Below are 22,113 nucleotides of genomic sequence, written 5' to 3' on the forward strand. Positions count from 1 at the left end.
ACCATTAATTTGATCTCTTTTTTTTTATTTTTTGACAAATTAATCTTCAATTAATTCCATCTAATTACTAATCGATTAATCCCGAATTTTACGGCCTATCTTTTTTTTGCCGATTTTGACTGATTATATTAAAAAACGCTAATTAACCATGTAGGCTCGTCTCGGGGTGTTCCGGGGGTGTTCCGCTGCCTCCCAGCGCCTAGGCATACGTCAATTTTTAGAACAATGTTAACAGGTGAACCAAGGCTAAATATCTCTTTTAAAAAGGCAAAAGTATTGAAGAGATTCCTATAGAATTTATAAGTTTACATCTAAGGAACGTACAGGTGAAAATCTAAGGCAAGTTAGAAACCAAGAAAGCTCTGTTTGTTTTATTTTTAGTGTTCACTTTGTATGCATAGATTCAGGTTATTCAACAGCTTATGTCTTTCACAGTTCTAGATTTTCAACTAATTTGAAGTTATTGTTTTCACTCTAGTATAGTTGAATAAATGGATATATAATTTTAGATGGAAGACTTTGATTTGCATGTCCTGTTTAATATCTGAATTGAAAGTACAATTTAGTTTGCACAGTAATTTTAGGAAAGAATAGAATTTAACCGCATATGTTACTTTAGAATGCTGTATGATCAATAGAATCCTATCTTTAATGTTAGTCGGTTTATTATGCATGCAGAGCCATGGTTCTTGAAGCTGCAAACAATACAGACAAGATGGTTGTTGAAATTGTTTCTGAAGAGAACATTGTACCTTCTTCTCCGACGCCAGACCACCTCAGAGTATTTAAGCTTTCCTTCCTCGATCAAATTCAAGCTAAGATCTACGTTCCATTACTGTTGTTCTTTCATAACAATCAAACCAGCAATCAAAGTTCTGTCATTTTCGATAGATCCAAACTTCTGAAGCAAACATTGTCTCAAACCTTAACACAGTTTTATCCTTTGGCTGGTAAGGTTAGAGATGATTTCCAAATTGATTGTAATGATGAAGGTGTTCACTACGTCGAGACAAGAGTGGAAGAACGTCTCTCGGATTTCCTTGGGCGATCTCCGAAAAATGAGATGATTGACCTATTCATTCCCCAGAATGCCACAGCATCAGCCATAGGAAATTCCGTACTCATGATTCGGGTAAATGTCTTCAGCTGTGGAGGAGTTGCCATCTCTTCATGCATTAACCACAAATTTATTGATGGAGACACGTACATGCTATTCTTTAAGCATTGGACAGCTGCAGCAAGAGGAACGTTAGAGACAACAAGTCCTAGTTTCACTTCACAGTCATTATTTCCACAAATTCCTTCCCTAAATTTTCAAAGTCCAGTTACAATTGGAAAAGACAAGTTTGTATCTCAAAGATTTGTGTTTGATGGCATTGATATAGCAAAACTCAAGTCCAAAACAAGGAGTTTCACATCAGGAAGTGAACCAACTCGATATGAAGTTGTAGGAGCCTTGTTATGGAAATGTGTTGCCAAAGCTGCGTACAAGGTAAACAGAAGTTCTCTTGAAACACCTTTTAATTTGGGAATGGCCATCAACCTTCGAGGAAAGAAGGATATTCCAAGAAACGTTGTAGGAAACCTTGTCTGGCCTTGGCTTTCCCGGTGCAAGCTTGCTACAGATCTAGAACATCATTACTTGGCGAATCAAATTAAAATAAGCAAGGCACAACTCAGCGACGATTTTATTCAGGTTATAAAAGGAGATACTGGAACTACTACAGTTCTTCAGTGCGCAGAAATAATGATGAACTCTGAGGAAACATCTGTTGCAATTTGGATCACTACCATGTGTAATATGGGTGTCTATGAACTTGATTTCGGATGGGGAAAACCTGTATGGTTCTATTATGGCAATGTAAATGTAGCAAATTTCATCAGTCTATGTGAGACAAGAGTAGGTGGTGGCGTGGAAGCAGTGGTGTCACTCAGCAAAGAAGAAATAGCCATTATTGAGAAAGATCCAGAACTGCTGGCATTTGCTTCCCTGAACCCTGCTCCTCTTTGACATCATCCTTGTTTGTTTGTTTTCTAATAAATGCATATCTGGTGTTTCAATTCTGCAAATCTTATCTAAAGAATGTTGCAACCTGCAATGTTTTTTTTTTTTAATGTTAGTTTTATCTCTCAGGTTGTACTTGGCTTGGACTAGTCGTTTTGTATTGTTAATAACAACTTACAATTCCCTAATCGTTTTGTGTTGCTTATAACAACTTGTAATCCTCAACATCTATACATTTCCAAATCTAAAGGCGAGGGCATTATAAACAAGCAATTCAGGGAATTCCATCATATGTAGTCTCAAGTATTTGATTAAGTTGATTTACTAATTTCATTAATCAATTCTTTGTCATATAAATAAACTCCGACTGTATTCACTTTGAAATATGCTACTGAAAGGAAGAGGAAGTCCATCATCACTGTACATATCGCAACAGCAAACATATCGTGTCCAGTTCAAGAGGAATTGATAATGGCAAATGTAGTCATACTTAACTCTGTTTGTTCGATTTTTATAAATATATAAATGTCGAATAACTTTTGAATTAATGTAGTATACGGTGCCTTTCATAGGCTATTTTGCTAGTTTATAGTGAAGTGACATCCTAACACGATAAATTCATAATTTCAAAATGAAATGTGTAACGTGAGAGCAGAGATAATTAAGAATAAGCGCGCGCACACATATATGAGAGAAGTCTTGTGAATTAATACACATAATAGTTAAGATTGTATATAATTATGACCTAATTCATATCTTTATGTCCAGTCTTGAAAAAGAATTCGGTAGGTGTGAAAATGGGGAGTTTATGGTATAAACTATGTGCTCCTCCTCTAATCACAAGTCATTCGCATAAAAGTAATCACCCTGAGTCTCCCTATAAAAAGTGGAAAGTGTGGGAGAGATCATTACAATTAAAAAAAGTTCATCTTTAAGTAAAATCAAGGAGTTGAAAATATTAAACTGCAAGCATGCGAGGAAAATTTTGCTATGGTAAAAACGCAACTGTATTTTTATTTTACATTTCAGGTGTTGCTTTGTTCATATCTCTGAAGCCTTGTGGCAGATATAATGCATGTTTTTATGGTTACGAAGATGATTTTAATTCTTTCAATATATTCCTTATCTAATATCGGATTATTTTGTAAGGTAATTGATTGTCATAATTTTAGTTGAATGTAAGATGAGGTCCTCAAGTGTCCGATGAAACTGATATATTAACATTAGTTGTTCATGTTGCAGAGCCATGGTCTATGAAGCTGAAAAACCTATAGACAATTTGGTTGTTGAAACTGTTTCCAAAGAGAGCATACTACCTTCCTCTCCAACGCCTGACCACTTGAGAATTTTTAAGCTTTCTGTTCAAATTACATTCCTATGATACTGTTTTATCATAACAATAACACCAGCAATCTGAGTACTATCATTTCCAATAGATCAAAATCCCTAAAGCATGCACTGTCACGAACCTTGTCCCAGTTTTATCCTTTCGCTGGAAAGATTAAAGACAATCTCCATGTTGAGTGTAACGATGAAGGAGTTCACTATACTGAGACAAAAGTAAATACACGTTGATAGGCCAGAAGTAACCAGGCCCAGATAAAAAAACAGAGGCCCAAAAGAGATAACACCCCAGGCCCAGGCCGGCACCGGATAAAAGAGTCAACTGTCTCGTGTTACCCAAAATAGAACAATTGCATCACAGCCGTCCATTGGTAAATATCCCAAGACAACTCTGATGGAGAAAGGACACCTGACCACACAGTCCATATGAACCGTCCAACCAATCACCAACCAATAATGATCAAAGGTCAGGATGAAGAGGTACAAACCCCAAAAATCCTAAATCTTGGAACCTATAAAATGCCCCAAAAAGAGGGTTTTAGGGGTTGAAAAACATTTGACTGCTACACACCTATACACACACCATCACATATATTTTGAATAGCTCCTTCTTCCCTGTTCTTCTTCTTCTTCAAAAAGGCCCATTTCTTACTCTCACACCGGAGTTGACGCGGGATACAACCCCCCTCCGGTTCTGTTTTGCAGAGACCCCTACTTAGCAGGTTAAACACACTCCAACCGCTACGGAAGTTGGGTCCCGGCTCGTGTGTGAAAGGAGAAGACCTGGGAAGAAACCGATTATCATTGGCGCTAGGAGGGGGCGAACCTCCGGTGGTGTGGTGTCATCTCCAGCTACATTACACAGCTCCAAAAACTGAAGAAACCCTCTCTCTGGTAAGAACAAAAACCCTCACTCTCTTCACATCTCAGTTTTCTTATTTTCTCCCTCCAAAACAGTCACACATCCTGGTGCACCCCTATTACCATCTCCCACAAGCTGTCCTGAAACCAATGACCACGAGAAAAAGCAAAACCTCGATCTCCGGATCCATTCAGCCCACCGTTGCCCCGCCCAGGGACGACGAGATGGAAGATATAGATGAAGAGCCCCCCACAGCTCGTGCTTCATCTCCTCCCGGAGCATCGACTCTTGGAAAGACTTTCGGGAGATATTTCTCAAGAGGTTCAGGGCGAACCGTAAGAACGAGCTCCAGATGTGCCATTTGGAAACCATTCAACAAAGGAGCATGGAAACTTTACCAGAATTCATCAAAAGGTTTCAAGAATCAGTCAACCAGCTCTCCAACCTTGAGGAGAAGGAAGCCGTGAATATTTTCCGGCATAATCTCCATCCGGTTTCATATGAAAGCTACGTGAAGGACCTAATCCATTGGGAGCCCCAAAGCCTCGCTTCTACTTATACGATGACTTCAAAGTTTATCAAAGAAAATGACTTCCTCACCTCGATGAAGATGAACAGGCGGATCCGGGATGATGATGAGTCCCCGGAACACCGCCGCGCCTACGGAAAAGAAAAGAGACACAGGACAGACTGACAGACCAATTATGTGTAGCAATCCCGGGGGACCCCACCCCGGGACGACTACTCCAGACCATAAAAGATTGAAAGGAAGCCCAAGCCCAAAAGAGAGCCAAAACCAGAGCCCGAATGGACTCCACTCAACCGGCCTCGGGCCGACATCTTGAGAGAAGTCAAGGGAAAACCCTTTTATTACCCCCCGAAGACGTTGTTGGCACCCCCCGGGAACAGGGCGCGAGACAAACATTGTGGGTATCACGAGGATTATGGCCACACCACGGAGAACTGCTTCTCTTTCAAAATGTTCATTGAAGACCATATCAAAAAGTGCAACATGAACCAGTACCTACAAAGAAGACTTGATGACAGAGATAAGCCCTCTGGCGGCGGGAAACATGTGGTCAACATGATTTTTGGAGGAACCTCCTCCCCACCCCGGAGTCTAGATGAGGACAATGATGTCCTGATGATCCAGCCTGCTGAAGATGAGCGCATATATTTCTCCAATGCCGATTATGAAGGCCTGGATCCCGAGCACAACCTGAAAGGAATATGTCCTAAGTCCAATCATGTATGAGGATTTAGGAATAACTTTTATGTAATCTGTTTTGATTTCATTGATACTAATAAAAGACTTGTTTTGTTTTTATTACGGGCTCTATCTATTTAAGTGTTTAAATAAGATATACCATAGTTTAGAGTAAAGCTTTTTATGGATTATGATGAGATCATAATAGTGAGACCTAAAAGATAAATCTAAACTTAAATAGTTCCTGATCATAGGATTACTAACTGGTAATTAATAATCCGCAAAGATCGGTACATACTATGCTTGCTTCATTATGAAGGATATCTGTTCTCATAGACATTTGTGTGGTGAAACTATAGCTAGTATGTAGGTGCTTATTATAGAATAAGTTCACTGAACATGACTCGCACAGCTGAACAACTGATGGAGTTCACTCACGTGTCAGCAGTTGTTCACATAGTGATAGTTGTACAAGTATCCTTAGACTTGAGGTCATCATAGTCATCTTGTGTATACTGAACTATGCTTTGGTTTAGTTCTTAGTCTCCAGGGACAATTATTAGGGCTCTACTGGGTATAGGAATTTGTACACGAAGATAGTGTATGATCAATAAAGGATCTACCCCTTCCAGTGAAGGAAGCGAATGTTCAAGGCTGATCCATTTATGCTAGTTCAGGAATCTCTGGCCAGAGTGAATAAAATTAGAAAGGAGTTTCTAATTTACATAGAACTGAGCATAGTAAATGGTAAGCAAGTGATTGAATTAGATAGGCTTGACACGAGAACCATGCCTTGTATTTAATCGGAACATTGTAGGGTAGAAGAAGTTTATTGTACGGTAACTATTCACTGAATAGGTTCTTGGTATTCTAAGCAGTGAATTCGTGTTATCCGGATAGTCGCGATATGCTGAGAAGTATCCCTCACGATGTAGAATAAATGTGATTAATTAATTAATCATATTTAATAAATTAGAGAATTTATATAAATAATGATAAAATAGTTTTATTATTATTATTTATTTCTACTATCGGCTTAATATTGAACCTACAGGGTCACACCATAAAAAGAGAATGATTTAATGGTGGAGGAATTAATTAATAATGGCTAAATAATTAATTATTTGTGAAATAAATAATTAATTGGCAAATTTAATAATTGATTAAATGAGATTTAATTGATTATAAATTAATTAAGAAAAGTTCTTAATATTATTAATTAAGGATTTATTTTTTTGGAAATTAAATGAAGAGAAAGAATTATTTCTAAAGTGTTTAGAAAAAAGATTAATAATTAAAACGTGTTTTAATTATTAATGAGAATAATAAATGGGATAATAATAATAATATTTATGGGAAAATTTCAGCTGAAAATTTTGCCTATAAATATACTATTATAAACCCTATTTTTATTCTAACCCCAAAATTTCATAAAACCTAATTCTCTCCACCTCCTCCTCCTCCTTAACGTCATTTTCTTGGTGGATACCGGTGGAGTGCTTCACGTTTGAGGAGCAGCTGCTAAGGATCTCCGATCATTGCTTTTGGATCGCATATTAAAGGTTAGTATTCGATCCATATGTTTTTACCACGATTTATATGCTTTTATTTGGATTTTGTATGTGTAAAAGTGCTTTTACATGCCTCCGCTGTGATTAAAATCCAACAATGGTATCAGAGCTTAGGTCGTATGCATATAGATCTATGGTAAAAATTTCAGAATTTTATGTGCTTGTATGAATTAATTATGATTTTTACAAGTTATATCATGGATTAATTTTGTCTGATGAGAAATCGTTTCTCAGAATAATTTTGAATGTTGATCTGGGTTCTACAAGTGTTGTAGATCGTCTGGGTATTTTTTTCATAATTTTAGGATGTATAGATTTTTTATTATGAATTTTTGAAGTTCTTACAATTAAATTCGTAATTTAATAAGTATAAATATATGTATATATAGTATATATATATATATGTTTGTATTGCCTGTGTTGTATTACTACTGCACGGAAAAAGAAGAAGAAGGAACAGTCAGGTACGGCGGCACGCTAATCGAGGAAAACGACGACTGCTGAAAACAGAACGAAGGACCACGCGTCGACCACGCGCGTGTGGGGCTCACGCGCTGGCGTGCCACGCGCGGTGCGTGGTAAACACGCGCTGCTGACGTCATGCTGACGTCATCAGATGACGTCATGCTGACGTCAGCGTAGGGTTCTGGGCGCGTGAAGCGCGTGGGTGCGTGAAGCGCGTGGGCGGAGTTCTAACACGCGCCTGACAGCGCGTGTGCGCGTGGCCGCGCGTGGGGGACCTTGTTTCGGCGCGTGAGGGCGCGTGCTATCTCAGATTTGGGTGATTTTGGTGCCGTTGGATTCGTCTTTTCGAGACGCTTCTAATGGTATATTATATGATATTTTATGAAATTGTTTCGAACTGTTTATAGCTAACAGAAGTGTTTTAAAGCTGTTTTTGATCGTTTGAATTGGTTTTAAGTGCTTCATGTGATACATAGAGATGTATAATGCTTAGACCAATATGCTAGATGATGTAACATGCCTACCTTGATGTTTATTCATGTTGATATATGTGATATATGCTTAGTTTATCATGCGATGATAGATTTAGGTGAACTTAAATGAACATAAGGCGTTTGTTAGACAACCTAGTATAGTGAAATTGTTTCATAACCTTAGTAATAATATTATGAATATAATCATGAGATTCTTGTGTTTATGAAACACGTAATTGAATATGAATTTTCAATATGAGAGAAAGGATGATTCTGTCAACAACAGATTTCTATCTGTAAGAAAGGGTTATTAAGTGACGCCTTTTGACAATGCTCCACCCGATCTGGGAATCATCTGATTATTGATTATTGATTTGAAATATTTAATTTAAAAGGAAGAATCTCTTTATAATATGATTATGATTGTAACGTAATATAATCCCTCTAAAATTAAATAATATCAAGTAGTAATTGGCCAATGACACAACAGGCTTGTGTCGGTCATAGCCTTCCAACATGATAGAAAGTAGTTCTTATTTTTAAATCATTGTCGTTTCGTGCCACAGCCGAGGGCTTTGATTTTGAAATAAGAAATACTTGTCTATTACATAGAGATGTGTACATTGAATAAGAATCTAAAGGTCGTTACGTGCCACAACCGTGGGCCTTTGGGGACTGATTCAATTGTACGGAATGTTGGGTTAGACTTGACTTAGAATATTGAGTTTGTCGTACCACAACCGTGACTCAATTATTCAAGAGGCTAAAGTTTGATTAGGGAATAACATTAGATATAATTGACAAGAGTTGTCTGCCTATTAAACATTACATGGCGTTTCGTGCCACAGTCGGGGTTGTGTAATAGAATGTAGGATCCCTATTCCCACTAGCATTATGAATGCTTAATTTTTTACGTAGGGGGTTGAATACATTAGGTAAACTAGTGGGGGCCACTTATGAATAAAGACCCGATTCATATAGTGTTTTAAAATGAAATCGAATATTTGCTAAGTGTTGTTATGTGTTTATCATTTACAGATTTACTTTGTACGTCATGTCTTCTGCACTATCACTCAGGAGCATACTAGATGCTCATAAGTTGACTGGTCCTAATTATGCTGACTGGTTTCGAAACTTGAGAATTGTTCTCAGGATTGAGAAGCTGGAATACGTGATTGACTCACCTAAGCCTACTGAACCTGCTAGTGATGCGCATAATGATGAACATGTTGTGTATCGTAAGTGGATAGATGATGCAAATGTTGCTCAATGCATCATGCTAGCTTCCATGAACATTGAGCTACAGAAGCAACATGAGCATATGGATGCTCACACTATCCTCATGCATCTACAAGAGTTGTATGATGTGGCAGGGAGGACAACTCGATATGAGATATCGAAGGAGCTGTTCGGTTGTAGGATGTCTGAGGGATCATCTATGAATGACCATGTACTTAAGATGATCAATTTGATTGAACGTCTTGGACAACTTGGTTTTTCTATGGATGGGGAGCTGAGCCAAGACCTGGTCTTGCAATCGCTTCTGAGTTCGTTCTCGCAGTTTGTTGTGAACTTTCACATGAATAAGTTGGATGTCTGCCTGCCTGAACTCCACAACATGTTGAAGACTGCGGAATCGAATTTTCCCCCTAAGAAGAGTTCTGTTCTTCTAATTGGTGAAGGTTCCAATCCTAAGAAAAGGAAGAGGAACCCTTCCAATAAGAAGAAAGTAGGTGAGAAAACGCCGGTTCCACAAAAAGCTGAAGACCCCAAGAGCAAAGTTGTTTGCTTTCACTGTAACAAGGTGGGGCACTGGAAGAGGAACTGCAAGGTTTACCTTGCAGAATTGAAGAAGAAGAAGGGTAGTGAGACTACCGCTTCTGATTCAGGTATGTTCATGATAGAAGTGAATATGTCATTAAATCAAATTTCTACTTGGGTATTAGATACCGCCTGTGGTTCTCAAATCTGCAATTTGTTGCAGGGACCAAAGAGAAGTAGGACTCTTGAGGAAGAGGAGGTGATTCTACTGATGGGAAATGGAGCAAGAGTTGCTGCTGAAGATGTAGAATCATTTCATTTACATATGTCTACGGGCAAGACTATTGTTTTAAATAATTGTTATTTTGTTCCCTCGATTGTGAGGAATATTATTCCCATGTTAGACTTGGCTGGATTTTCATTTATTATTGAGAATAATGAATGTTCTATTCTTAGAGATAATATTCTTTATGGACGTGGTGCTTTAAATAATGGTCTGTATATATGTGACATAATTTACCTCAGATTGAACAAACTAATAAAAGAAAAGGGATGATGAAAATCTCACTTTATAGTGGCACTGCAGTCTCCATTTAGTAGACATGGAGAGAGGGCTGCAAATTTGCTAGGAATGGTACACACAGATGTATGTGGACCAATGTCTACGCAAGCCATGAGTGGATTTTCATACTTCATTACTTACATAGATGATAGATCTAGATTCGGATATGTGTTTGATGAAACACAAGTCTGAAGCCTTTGAAAAGTTCAAAGAGTATAAGTATGAAGTGGAGAAACAACCAAACATAGTATTATAACTCTTCGATCAGATCGAGGTGGTGAATACTTTAAAGGAGTGTTTCTAGATTATCTCAAAGTAAATGGTATAGTCTCCCAGTGGACTCCTCCAGATTGGTATCTGAAAGGAGAAATCGAACTTTGTTAGACATAGTTCGGTCCATGATGAGCTATGAGAATCTTCCAGTATTCCTATGGGGTTATGCATTGGAAACCTCAGCATATTTACTGAATAAGGTGCCTTCCAAATCTGCTCCTCAAACTCCGTATGAGATATGGAAAGAAAGGAAACCGAGTTTTAAACACGTTAAGATTTGGGGATGTCCAGCTTATGTCAAAAAAGTTGACCCAGATAAGCTGGAATATCGATCCGTAAAATGTAGTTTTGTGGGATATCCTAAAGAGACTTTAGGGTATTACTTTTACACCGATCATCGGGTGTTTGTCTCCAGACATGCTACCTTCTTGGAAAAGGAGTTTATCCTTGAAGGAAATAGTGGGAGCAAAATTGAACTTGATGAAGTTTAAGAAGCACAAACTACTACGGATCAAGTGGAAACACCTGTTCTGACTGAACAACCTTTTGTGGAACAGCCCATTCATAGATCAGGGAGAGTGTCTCGCCAACCTGAGAGATATTATGGCCTTGTCATTGAGAATGACAATGAGTTGTCGATCATTGATGATGACGACCCTGTGACCTATAATGAGGCTATGAGTAGTGTTGACTCAGAGAAATGGCATGGTGCCATGAAATCTAGAATGGAATCTATGTATACGGTATACAAAAGATAGATTATAGCAGATGGCCAGGTAGAGACCTATAAGGCCAGGCTTGTGGCAAAAGGATTCAAATAAAGGCAATGGATTGACTTTGATGAAACCTTTTACCTGTAGCCCTGTTAAAATCAGTTCGGATTTTGCTTGCGATTGCCGCTTACTACGACTATGAGATCTGGCAAATAGCCAGATGGTTTTCTTTCCAAGAGAAAAGAAAACCTAGTGTGTAAGCTGCTGCGAACCATATGTGGTTTAAAGCAAGCTTTTCGAAAGATGGAACATTCGTTTTGATGAGACAATCAAAGAGTTTGATTTTATCAAAAATGTAGATGAACCATGCGTCTACAAAAGGGTTAGTGGGAGCGCGATAACATTTCTTGTGTTGTATTGAAATAGAGTTGACACACATAACAACATAGCAGACCCACTCACAAAGCTACTTTATGAAAGTCACTTTGATCGTCATAAAGACAAGATGGGTATTAGATACCAGAGTGATTGGCTTTAGTACAAGTGGGAGATTGAAAGGAATATGTCCTAAGTCCAATCATGTATGAGAATTTAGGAATAACTTTTATGTAATTTGTTTTAATTTCATTGATAATAATAAAAGACTTGTTTTGTTTTTATTACGGGCTCTATCTATTTAAGTGTTTAAATAAGATATACAATAGTTTAGAGTAAAACTTTTTATGGATTATAATGAGATCATAATAGTGAGACCTAAAAGATGATAACTCTAAACTTAAATAGTTCCTGATCATAAGATTACTAACTGGTAATTAATAATCCGCAAAGATCGGTACATACTATGCTTGCTTCATTATGAAGGATGTCTGTTCTCATAGACATTTGTGTGGTGAAACTATAGCTAGTATGTAGGTGCTTATTATAGAATAAGTTCACTGAACATGACTCGCACAGCTGAACAACTGATGGAGTTCACTCACGTGTCAGCAGTTGTTCACATAGTGATAGTTGTACAAGTATTCTTAGATTTGAGGTCATCATAGTCATCTTGTGTACACTGAACTATGCTTTGGTTTAGTTATTAGTCTCTAGGGACAATTATTAGAGCTCTACTGGGTATAGAAATTTGTACACGAAGATAGTGTATGATCAATAAAGGATCTACCCCTTCCAGTGAAGGAAGCGAATGTTCAAGGCTGATCCATTTATGCTAGTTCAGCAATCTCTGGCCAGAGTGAATGAAATTAGAAAGTAGTTTCTAATTTACATAGAACTGAGCATAGTAAATGGTAAGCAAGTGATTGAATTAGATAGGCTTGACACGAGATCCATGCCTTGTATTTAATCGGAACATTGTAGGGTAGAAGGAGTTTATTGTACGGTAACTATTCACTGAATAGGTTCTTGGTATTCTAAGCAGTGAATTCGTATTATCCGAATAGTCGCGATATGCTGAGAAATATCCCTCACTATGTAGAATAAATGTGATTAATTAATTAATCATATTTAATAAATTAGAGAATTTATATAAATAATGACAAAATAGTTTTATTATTATTTATTTCTACTACCGGCTTAATATTGAACCTACAGGGTCACACCATAAAAAGAGAATGATTTAATGGTGGAGGAATTAATTAATAATGGCTAAATAATTATTTATTTGTGAAATAAATAATTAATTAGAAAATTTAATAATTGATTAAATGAGATTTAATTGATTATAAATTAATTAAGAAAAGTTCTTAATATTATTAATTAAGGATTTAATTTTTTAGAAATTAAATCAAGAGAGAGAATTATTTCTAAAGTGTTTAGAAAAAGGATTAATAATTAAAAGGTGTTTTAATTATTAATGAGAATAATAAATGGGATAATAATAATATTTATGGGAAAATTTCAGTGAAAATTTTGCCTATAAATATACTATTATAAACCCTATTTTTATTCTAACCCCAAAATTTCATAAAACCTAATTCTCTCCAGCTCCTCCTCCTCCTCAACGTCGTTTTCTTGGTGGATAGCGGTGGAGTGCTTCACGTTTGAGGAGCAGCTGCTAAGGATCTCCGATCGTTGCTTTTGGATCGCATATTAAAGGTTAGTATTCGATCCATATGTTTTTACCACGATTTATATGCTTTTATTTGGATTTTTTATGTGTAAAAGTGCTTTTACATGCCTCCGCTGCGATTAAAATCCAACACAACCAAGCCCTGGTCGTGACTCTCGACATCGCCGACAATGAGGTACAAAGAATTTTGGTTGATAATGGTTTCTCAGCTAACATTGTTTTTGAGCATACCCTTAACAGGATGAAGTTGGGACACCTCTGCATGGATCCATGCATCGAAGACCCTCTCCATGGATTCGGGAACAATATGATCCCGATCCGCGGGGTAATTTACCTCCCCATGGTCTTTGGTGTAACACCCCGGCAGGTATCTCATATCATGAAGTTCTACGTGATAAGTGTTGCATCCTCTTATAACATGATTCTGGGAAGACCCACCATCACCAAGCTTCGGGCCATCCCGTCTACAATTTACTTGAAGCTGAAGTTTCCCACCCCGGGAGGCATCGGAGAACTTAGGGGGGACCGAGGTACATCGGGAAAATGCTACGGACAGGCGCTGGTCATGGCCGAAACTGATCCAGAAAACAGAAAGAAGACAATGGCCTTATCCAAAGGCCAAATCCGCAAGAAGCATCGTGAACATTTCAGCAAAAGGCTAAAGTTGGACGTCAACATGATAGAGGATTCGGGATACAGCGTAACCAACGCCGATGCCCGGATACATAAATTTGTGAAAATAAGAGAGAAAACCAAGGTAGAACCTGCTGCCCAGACGATGGAGATAGAATTGGACCCCGGGAACCCTACCCGGAAGTTGAAAAATGGGAAAGGCCTAGAGACATCCTTCCAGGAAGAGCTCATCTCACTGTTAAGGGAATACGCGGATGTATTCGCATGGGCACCAGAAGATATGCCCGGGATTGATCAGTCCGTGGCAATGCACAGTCTGGACGTAGACCCGAGGAAAAGACCAATCAAACAGAAAAGGAGAAACTTTGCTCCCGAACGACAGCAAGCAATAGACGAAGAAATAGAGAAGCTACTCAGGGCCGACATCATCTGCGAAATCAAGTATCCCGACTGGCTCGCCAATGTAGTGCTAGTCAAGAAACCGAATGGAAAGTGGAGAATGTGTGTCGACTACACGAACCTCAATGCCGCATGTCCCAAAGATTCTTATCCCCTCCCGAACATTGACCAGCTGATCGATGCAACTTCAGGCCACACCATGCTCAGCTTTATGGACGCCTTTTTAGGATATAACCAGGTCTGCATGAACCCCGAAGACATCGCCAAAACAGCCTTCATCACTCATAGGGCAGTCTATGCCTTCATCATGATGCCTTTCGGGCTCATCAACGCCGGAGCCACCTACCAAAAAATGATGAACACAATTTTCAAAAGCCAACTGGGAGGAATATGGAATATTATGTAGACGACATGATCTCCAAGTCACTCACAGTCCCAGATCACATAAAAGACCTCAAGGAGTGTTTTGACAACCTGAGGAGATACAACATGAAGCTGAACCCGGAGAAATGTGCATTCGGAGTACCTTCAGGAAAATTCCTCGGATTCTTGGTCAGCAAAAGAGGAATAGAAGCAAACCCGGAGAAAATCAACGGCATAATAGAAATGAAGATACCTCACACTCAGAAAGACATCCAGAAGTTGGCGGGATGCCTAGCGGCCCTGCGCAGGTTCATCCCGAAGCTCGCGGAAAGATGTCTTCCATTCTTCGAGTTGCTAAAAGGTGCTCGGAACAAGAAGTTAGTGAATTGGACCCCAGAATGCCACACAGCTTTCGAAGAAATCAAGAGGCACCTGATGAACCCCCCAGTGCTATCAAAAGCCAATCCCGGAGAGCCTTTATCCCTCTACCTCGTCGTTGGCCCCAAGGCTGTCTCTGCGGCACTGGTCCGGGAGGAAGGAGGAATGTAGAGCCCCATATACTATGCCATCCAAGTCCTCAAGGACACCAAGACTCGGTATCCAAACTTGGAAAAATTTGCCTTGGCCCTTGTACACTCCAGCAGGAAGCTGAGGCAATACTTCCAAGGCCGAGAGATCAGAGTGGTCACAGATCAACAGCTCAGGAAGATCATCCACAAGCTAGATGCCTCCGGAAGGCTGGTTAACTAGGCCATTGAATTAAGCCAATTTAACATCAAGTTCATGCCACGCACGGCGATAAAGGCCCAGGCCTTAGCCGAATTCATCATGAAATGCACCTTCCCGGAGTGGCAACTACCCTCCCCCCAAGAGATAACCCCGGAAGGAACCAACCCGGGAACGGAATTCTAGGAGCTCTATGTTGATGGATCATCCACGGCCGAAAGGTCCGGAGCGGGCCTCATCCTTATCAGCCCGGAGGGCTTCACCATTCAACAGGCAATAACTTTTGCTTTCAAGGCAACAAATAATCAGGCTGAATATGAGGCACTCATCTCCGGGCTTAAATTGGAAAAATCTCTTGGCATTTCAAAGATGACCGTTTATAGTGATTCTCAGATCGTGGTCAAGCAAACCAGCGGAGAATATATCGCGAAAGATCCAACATTGGCACAATACCAGGCAATGGTACGGAATATCCTGGAAGCCACTCCCGACATCACCATACTTCAGATCAACAGAGAAGAGAACTCCAAAACAGATGAGTTGTCCAAGCTCGTGCAAAATACTTCGGACCTCGCCAGTTCAGTGTACTTCGAAGAACTCAAAGTACCCAACACAGAGCGAGCTGAGGTCCTGTGCATCGGGAGCCCAGACAATTGGATGACTCCCTACATAGCTTACTTAAGGGATGGGACGCTCCCGGAAGACCAGAACAAGGCCAGGTACTTGAAGCACAAAGCTGCTCATTTCTTCCTGGAAGATGGTCAGTTATACAGAAGAACCTTTTCAGCACCCACCCTGAAATGTGTGGACCCAGATGAGGCCAATTATTGCCTCCGAGAAATTCATGAAGGCATCTGTGGAGACCACTTGGCGGCCAAAACTCTAGCTTACAAAGTCATCAGACAAGGATATTACTGGCACACAATCCACTCCGACTCCATCGCTTATGTTAAGAAATGCCCCCAGTGCCAGAAATTCAGCAAAGTTCCCAGGCGAAGCCCCATCCTGCCAGCGTCGGTATTATCTCCGATCCCATTTGTTGTTTGGGGCATAGACATCATGGGCCCCTTCCCTCGAGCAAGAGGTGACCTCCGCTACATCCTGGTAGCCATCGATTACATGATAAAGTGGGCAGAATCCAAGGCCATGAGGACAATCAATCAACAAGATTGCATCAAGTTTATGGATTCAATCGTCATGAGGTTCGGGATCCCTGTAGTCCTCGTCTCCGACAATGGCCCGCAGTTCGTCGGGTCCGAATTCGAGGCATATCTGAAAGAACTCGGAATCAAGCACAAAAGAGCATTGGTTGCACACCCTCAGGGGAATGGACAGGTCGAAGTGACTAACAGAACCATACTTCGGGGCCTGGAAAAAATGCTAGAAGAGTCCAAGAAAACTTGGCCTGATGAGCTTCCAAAAGTCCTATGGTCCTACAGAACTACCCCCAGAACGGGAACGAATGAGACCCCCTTCAAGCTTGCATACCGTACCGAAGCCCGCATACCAATCGAAACCGGATCCCCTTCCCACAGGGTCGTTAACTTTGAGGAGATCTCAAACATTGAGGGACTTAAGACTAACCTGGAGCTCCTAGATGAGGTGAGAGACAAGGCGGTAAAAAGGATGGAAGGCTACAAAGAAAAGACAAAACTCTACTTTGGGAAGAAGGCAAAAATCAGAGAGTACGAAGCGGGAGACTTGGTTCTCCGGGACACCGAGGCCTCGGACCCAATAAATCAAGGAATACTCCAACCCAACTGGGAATGCCCCTATAGGGTTAAAGAAGTGCTCCGACCAGGAACTTACAAGCTAATCTACCTCGGGGGAACCGAAGTCCCAAACACTTGGCACGGAGCCCGCCTAAAGAAATTCTACCAGTAAGGTAGGGCGCACATTCCCGGATCTCCTCTACTTTTAGGCTATAACAGCTTGATGTAATTTTCAACATTTTCCCCGGAATGTATTTTTGATTTATCATGATTTAAATGAAAACTCCACATTGAGCACCCCATAGCTCAAGATTATTCTACTATCATTCGATCACTGTCGCTATATTACTTAGAAAATTTTATTCAGTTAAAATTTTAAACCCCTTCCCGGGGACCATTACACAACCCATGTGTATTTAGAAAATATTATTCAATTAAAATTTTAAACCCCTTCCCGGGGACCATTACACAACCCATGTGTACAAGGGAAAAACTACTAATGTAAAACACTTACAGCCAACATTAAACAATGTTTGATTATCTAAAAAGGTATCCCGGGTCCACTGGGCACCAAGAGCAACCACAAAGTCATAAATCTTCACCAGGGCATCTCCACCGAGCCGCTCGGATGGGAACCTGTTATTTTTCAAAATAGTTTTGTACAAAGGCATAAATTCCAGGTCCCAGCCCCGGACGAAGATGAACTCCTGGTGCCAGCCCCGGAGCGAGTTCAACATAAAGACGGGAGCCTTTTTTGGCATCGGAAGGGAGCCCACAACCATCTATATTAAAGGTACACTCAAAAAGGGGAGGCAAGGTGGACTTCTTAATCTTAAAAAGGTAGTGGAAAAGTTTAAACGTGGGAAGATACTTCTTTACATGGCAGCAGGCAAGGAACCAAGAAACCCACTTAACAGAATTCGGGGCCAGCTGGGTGAAAGGTATCCCGTAGACGTCGCGACACAGAGACTTGGTAAATTTATGAAGTTTGGGCCTCATGCTACGCAGATGCTCTAAAGGAATTCCTACCCAACCACCAACAGGGCGGTGATAAACCCTCTCGTGAGGCTCGGGCCACCTCCACTCCATATCATCCCTGAAATGAAAAACGGCCTTCACCAGGTCATCTATCTGCTGAAAGGTATTGTTATTCCTAGTGGACTAACAATGAGATTTACAGAAGGGGGGTTGAATGTAAATCTCAAAACTTTTTCAAGTTTTGAGCAGTTTATGAAAGTTGTGTGTTCAAGAAGAACAAGTGTGTGAATTGCTTTAAGCTAATACAGACAGATATATATTCAAGCACAAATGTAAAGAACACAACAGACCTTAAAAACTTTTCTGGTGGATTTGTTGTTCCACCAGAGATGGTATTTTAGAAAATCTGTGATTAAACAATGTTGATCACAGCTGCATCCTAGTACAAACTAGATGAATTTTCTCTCAATATTTTTCTAAACAGCTCTAGAAAATCTCTCTTCTAATTACTAGCTTCTACTTGGTTTACATATGACCAAGTGTACAAGTGAAGAACAATATAAAATACAGTAATAAAATACGATCTTCACTTGCTTCTTTTCCTGTTCACTCCAGTACTTTGTTGACTATTGCATCTTTGTACTAAAGAAGAACGGCTGCTTTTTCTGTTGTTCCTGAAATTCGGCTACCACATCTCAGTTGTCTCTATCAACCCATGTGCCTCTGTTTGTAGGTACAACTACCCCTTATCAACGGCTAATCATCAGAACATCAGTTGAAGCTTTCATCCGTTGATGCACTCATCCGTTGAAGGATGTTATCCGTTGAAGCTTTCATCCGTTGATGCACTCATCCGTTGAAGGATGTTATCCGTTGATGACTTTATCCGTTGAAGCTTTAGAGACATCCGTTGAAGCTTAGCTTCTCATCCGTTGAAGGTCTTTAAGTCATCCGTTGATACCACTTCACTTATACAAAATCACAAGGCATGAAGTATTTACAATTGGCCTTCCTATCTGCATATCATCTAGTAGTCAACATGACTCATAGTTTCTCTCAACTTCCAAGAATTACATTTTAAATACAGAGACTGAAATATGCTACAACACTAGACTTATTTCTAAGTAAAGCTACACCATCAACGGATAGCCAAAGTGGTCTTATCCGTTGAGGCTACAGACACTAAATTTCTACTTAAGTATTTTGTTAAACATATCATCAAACTAATGCACATACATTCCTAACAATCTCCCCCTATTTATGTCTATAAGACTTGTAGGCATAAATTCAGGGTTAACTTGATGATAACAAAACACTTAACAGATATATGAATTGAAACTAAGTAGAAATTTAAAAATGCTGCAAAAGTGTATGTACTAGGAGATAATTGAAGATTTACAGTGTTTCCAAGGACACTCCTTTAGTCTGAGCAAATCATCTTTTTCTTCTTTGTTCCCTGGTTTTCTTTCCTAGCCTTTTGTCATTTTCCTCAATTTGGAGTTGGAGTTGTCTGAAGAATTCAGCTTCATCTTCAACACTGACATCCAACTTAGATTGCATTTCTTTGAGAGTTTCATTGCTGGCAATCTTGAGTTGGTCTTCAAGTCTGAAAAATCTTCTGACTCCTTTATCATCTCTAAATTCCATCAACCAATGAGGTGATTTGTGAATTTTCATTTCCCTTTCTTGAATGAGTAAAGTCCTTGGTAAAGCATTGGGCTCCCTCCAAGTTTTCCTTATATTGGCTATCTTGTTGAGAATTTCAGTCTTGGCAGTTCTGGTAAAGCCAGAATCCTTTTGTATAGCTGAATAGACTCTAATCAAGGTAGAGTAGCCTTCATCCAGAATCCTGTGGAGAGGCCATGTTCTTTCCCCAGCTCCTTTATATCTGAACACTAATCTCTCTGGTAGCTGTCTGTAGGCAGCTATTCCCCTTACATCCTCCAGCTCATCCAGATAGAGTTCAATGTCTGAAATTTCTTTTATGTCACAGATGTGAACATAATCATCTTTAGAAATGGGTGACTTAGGCTTAGGTTTTTGTTTTTGAGTGAATTTCTTAGAGGTTATGGGAGGTGTAGATTTTGGTTTTCTTTTCTGTTTCTTTGGTAGTGGAAGAGTGGTTAGAAAGGTAGGCAATTTGATAGTGTCCCAATCAATAGGTTCCTCTTTTGGAATGATTGGTTCACCATGGATGTTTATTGTGGGATCAGCAACAAGGGGTTCAGGTATGGAAGGTAGTGGTTTAGATATAGATTTGGTTACTTCAGTGTTATCTCCACTCCTTCTATGTGCCTTGGCCTTTCTTCTGTTTCCCTTCTGCCATTCCTCTCTTTCTTCCACACTCTCACCAAATATACTCCCTAAAACCTCATCTAGGTTTGTAGTCTTGTCTTCACCCCTGACTTCAATCCCTTTTTCTTTTTCAACTAGACTTGACTTTAGCTGTTGTTCAAGCTTTGCTTGTGCTCTTTTGTCAGCCTTTAATTGCTTGTCTTCTTCCTTCTTGGCTATTGAGAATTTGGGATGTCCTTGCATCACACATATGCTCTTTCCCTCTCTAATGATAATAGCTCTATTTCTCCTTACAGCCTCATCCATGGTCTTTTTGAGATAAGCAATACTCCTGCCTAAAATCTTGTTCTCATCAGCTTTTGGAGGAGGAAAGTCCACTTCTTTTAAAGGATTCTTTGTTGAGTCCTTATTGGATCTTTCATTGGGCTTGAGAATTATAGCTTGTAGTTCTTTGGAAGAAGCTTCTCCATCCTTATGACTCCCTACTGGAATGAGCTCCATGTTGATTGGTTCAATTTTTGTGCTGTATCTCACAGATGTTGATATGTCTTGTGTAGAACCAAACAACAGTTGCAACCTTTCATCAATTCTCCTCCTTTGTTCTTTCACTTGAATTTCAGCTGCTGCTAGCTGAATCAAATCAATTCCATCAGGCTTGCCCTTGATTTGAATGATTGGAGAAGTAGTGATGGCAGGAACTAGCACTTTAGATATGTTGACTTTTGTAGATGGCTCTCCTTCCCCTTCCCTTTTACTCTTCCCCTTTTTGTTATCATCAAGGAGAGGGGTCAAGCCTTGTGCTTTTGCCAGCTGCATTAGGAGACTGGTTTGAGATTGTTGATTGTGAAGAATGGTGGCCACAGAATCTTCAATAACTTGAACTCTGTCTTCTAACTTGGCCAACCGTTTTTCAGTAACAGATTCTTTCTTCAATCTCAAAACCAAGTCCTGCAATGTACCATAGGGCATGACTGAATCCAATTTGTCTGAAGTATAGGTTTTCAAGTCAGCAATATCCTTCCTGAGATCATCCATACTCAGATTCTGCTTCACTTGCTGCAGCTTCATGAGATGCAGTGAGTCCAGGTGAGCTTGAAGGATAGCCTTTATACTTGCATGTGAAGTATTCTGAATGGCCTGTTGAATAGTGTTGATTTGTTTGACTAAAGAGACATTGAATTCCCCTGATCTATACTCCTTAGTCAAGGCCCATTCAGGTAGATTTGGAATTGAACTAGGGCCTTCATCTCCCCCTAAGTCCATGCTTCCATCAAAAGAAATAGAGTCATCATCATCAGAATTTGCTCCAAATTCCTCAGATGGCTCAGCAGCTGTAGAAGGCATTTTGTGAATGGCAGCTTTATCCCTTTGAAGAGATTGTGTTGTGTGCACTAGATGTAGTGACCTTTCTGCCTCCTCATTGCCCTGAGCAGCCAACAGTTGATAGGCTGTCACAGGATGAGTAAAAGTGTCAGCATCCAAGGAAATGTTATCAATTACAGCTTTGTAATGTTGCTGAAATTGTCTTTCCTTTTCAGCATCATCCACAATCATTGACTCATTAGCAATGGCTGGTTCCACCCTTGTATCTACTGTACCTGCTTTTCTCTCTTTTTCTCTATGTTCTTGCATCAGGGGCTCCCCCTGGCTCACACAACTCACTCCCTCACCTTCACCTACTAAGGTGGTACTCCACTCAC

The 22,113-nt window shown here is 39.8% G+C and overlaps 2 protein-coding genes across 2 annotated transcripts; both read left to right on the forward strand.

The window, feature by feature from the left end:
• The first annotated feature begins 631 nt into the window (after positions 1-631).
• On the forward strand, positions 632-2,011 carry LOC141677516 (limonoid 7-O-acetyltransferse-like). The gene has a single exon (XM_074483524.1). It carries the CDS (start codon positions 683-685, stop codon positions 2,009-2,011), a length of 1,329 nt encoding a protein of 442 aa, XP_074339625.1. The 5' UTR covers positions 632-682.
• Positions 2,012-13,548: 11,537 nt separating this feature from the next.
• On the forward strand, positions 13,549-14,745 carry LOC141677596 (uncharacterized). The gene has a single exon (XM_074483627.1). The coding sequence runs from the start codon at positions 13,549-13,551 to the stop codon at positions 14,743-14,745; it is 1,197 nt and encodes a 398-aa protein (XP_074339728.1).
• Positions 14,746-22,113: the final 7,368 nt, after the last annotated feature.

The sequence above is a fragment of the Apium graveolens genome, chromosome 1 (genome assembly GCF_009905375.1).
Source record: "Apium graveolens cultivar Ventura chromosome 1, ASM990537v1, whole genome shotgun sequence".
NCBI classification, from domain to species: Eukaryota; Viridiplantae; Streptophyta; class Magnoliopsida; order Apiales; family Apiaceae; genus Apium; species Apium graveolens.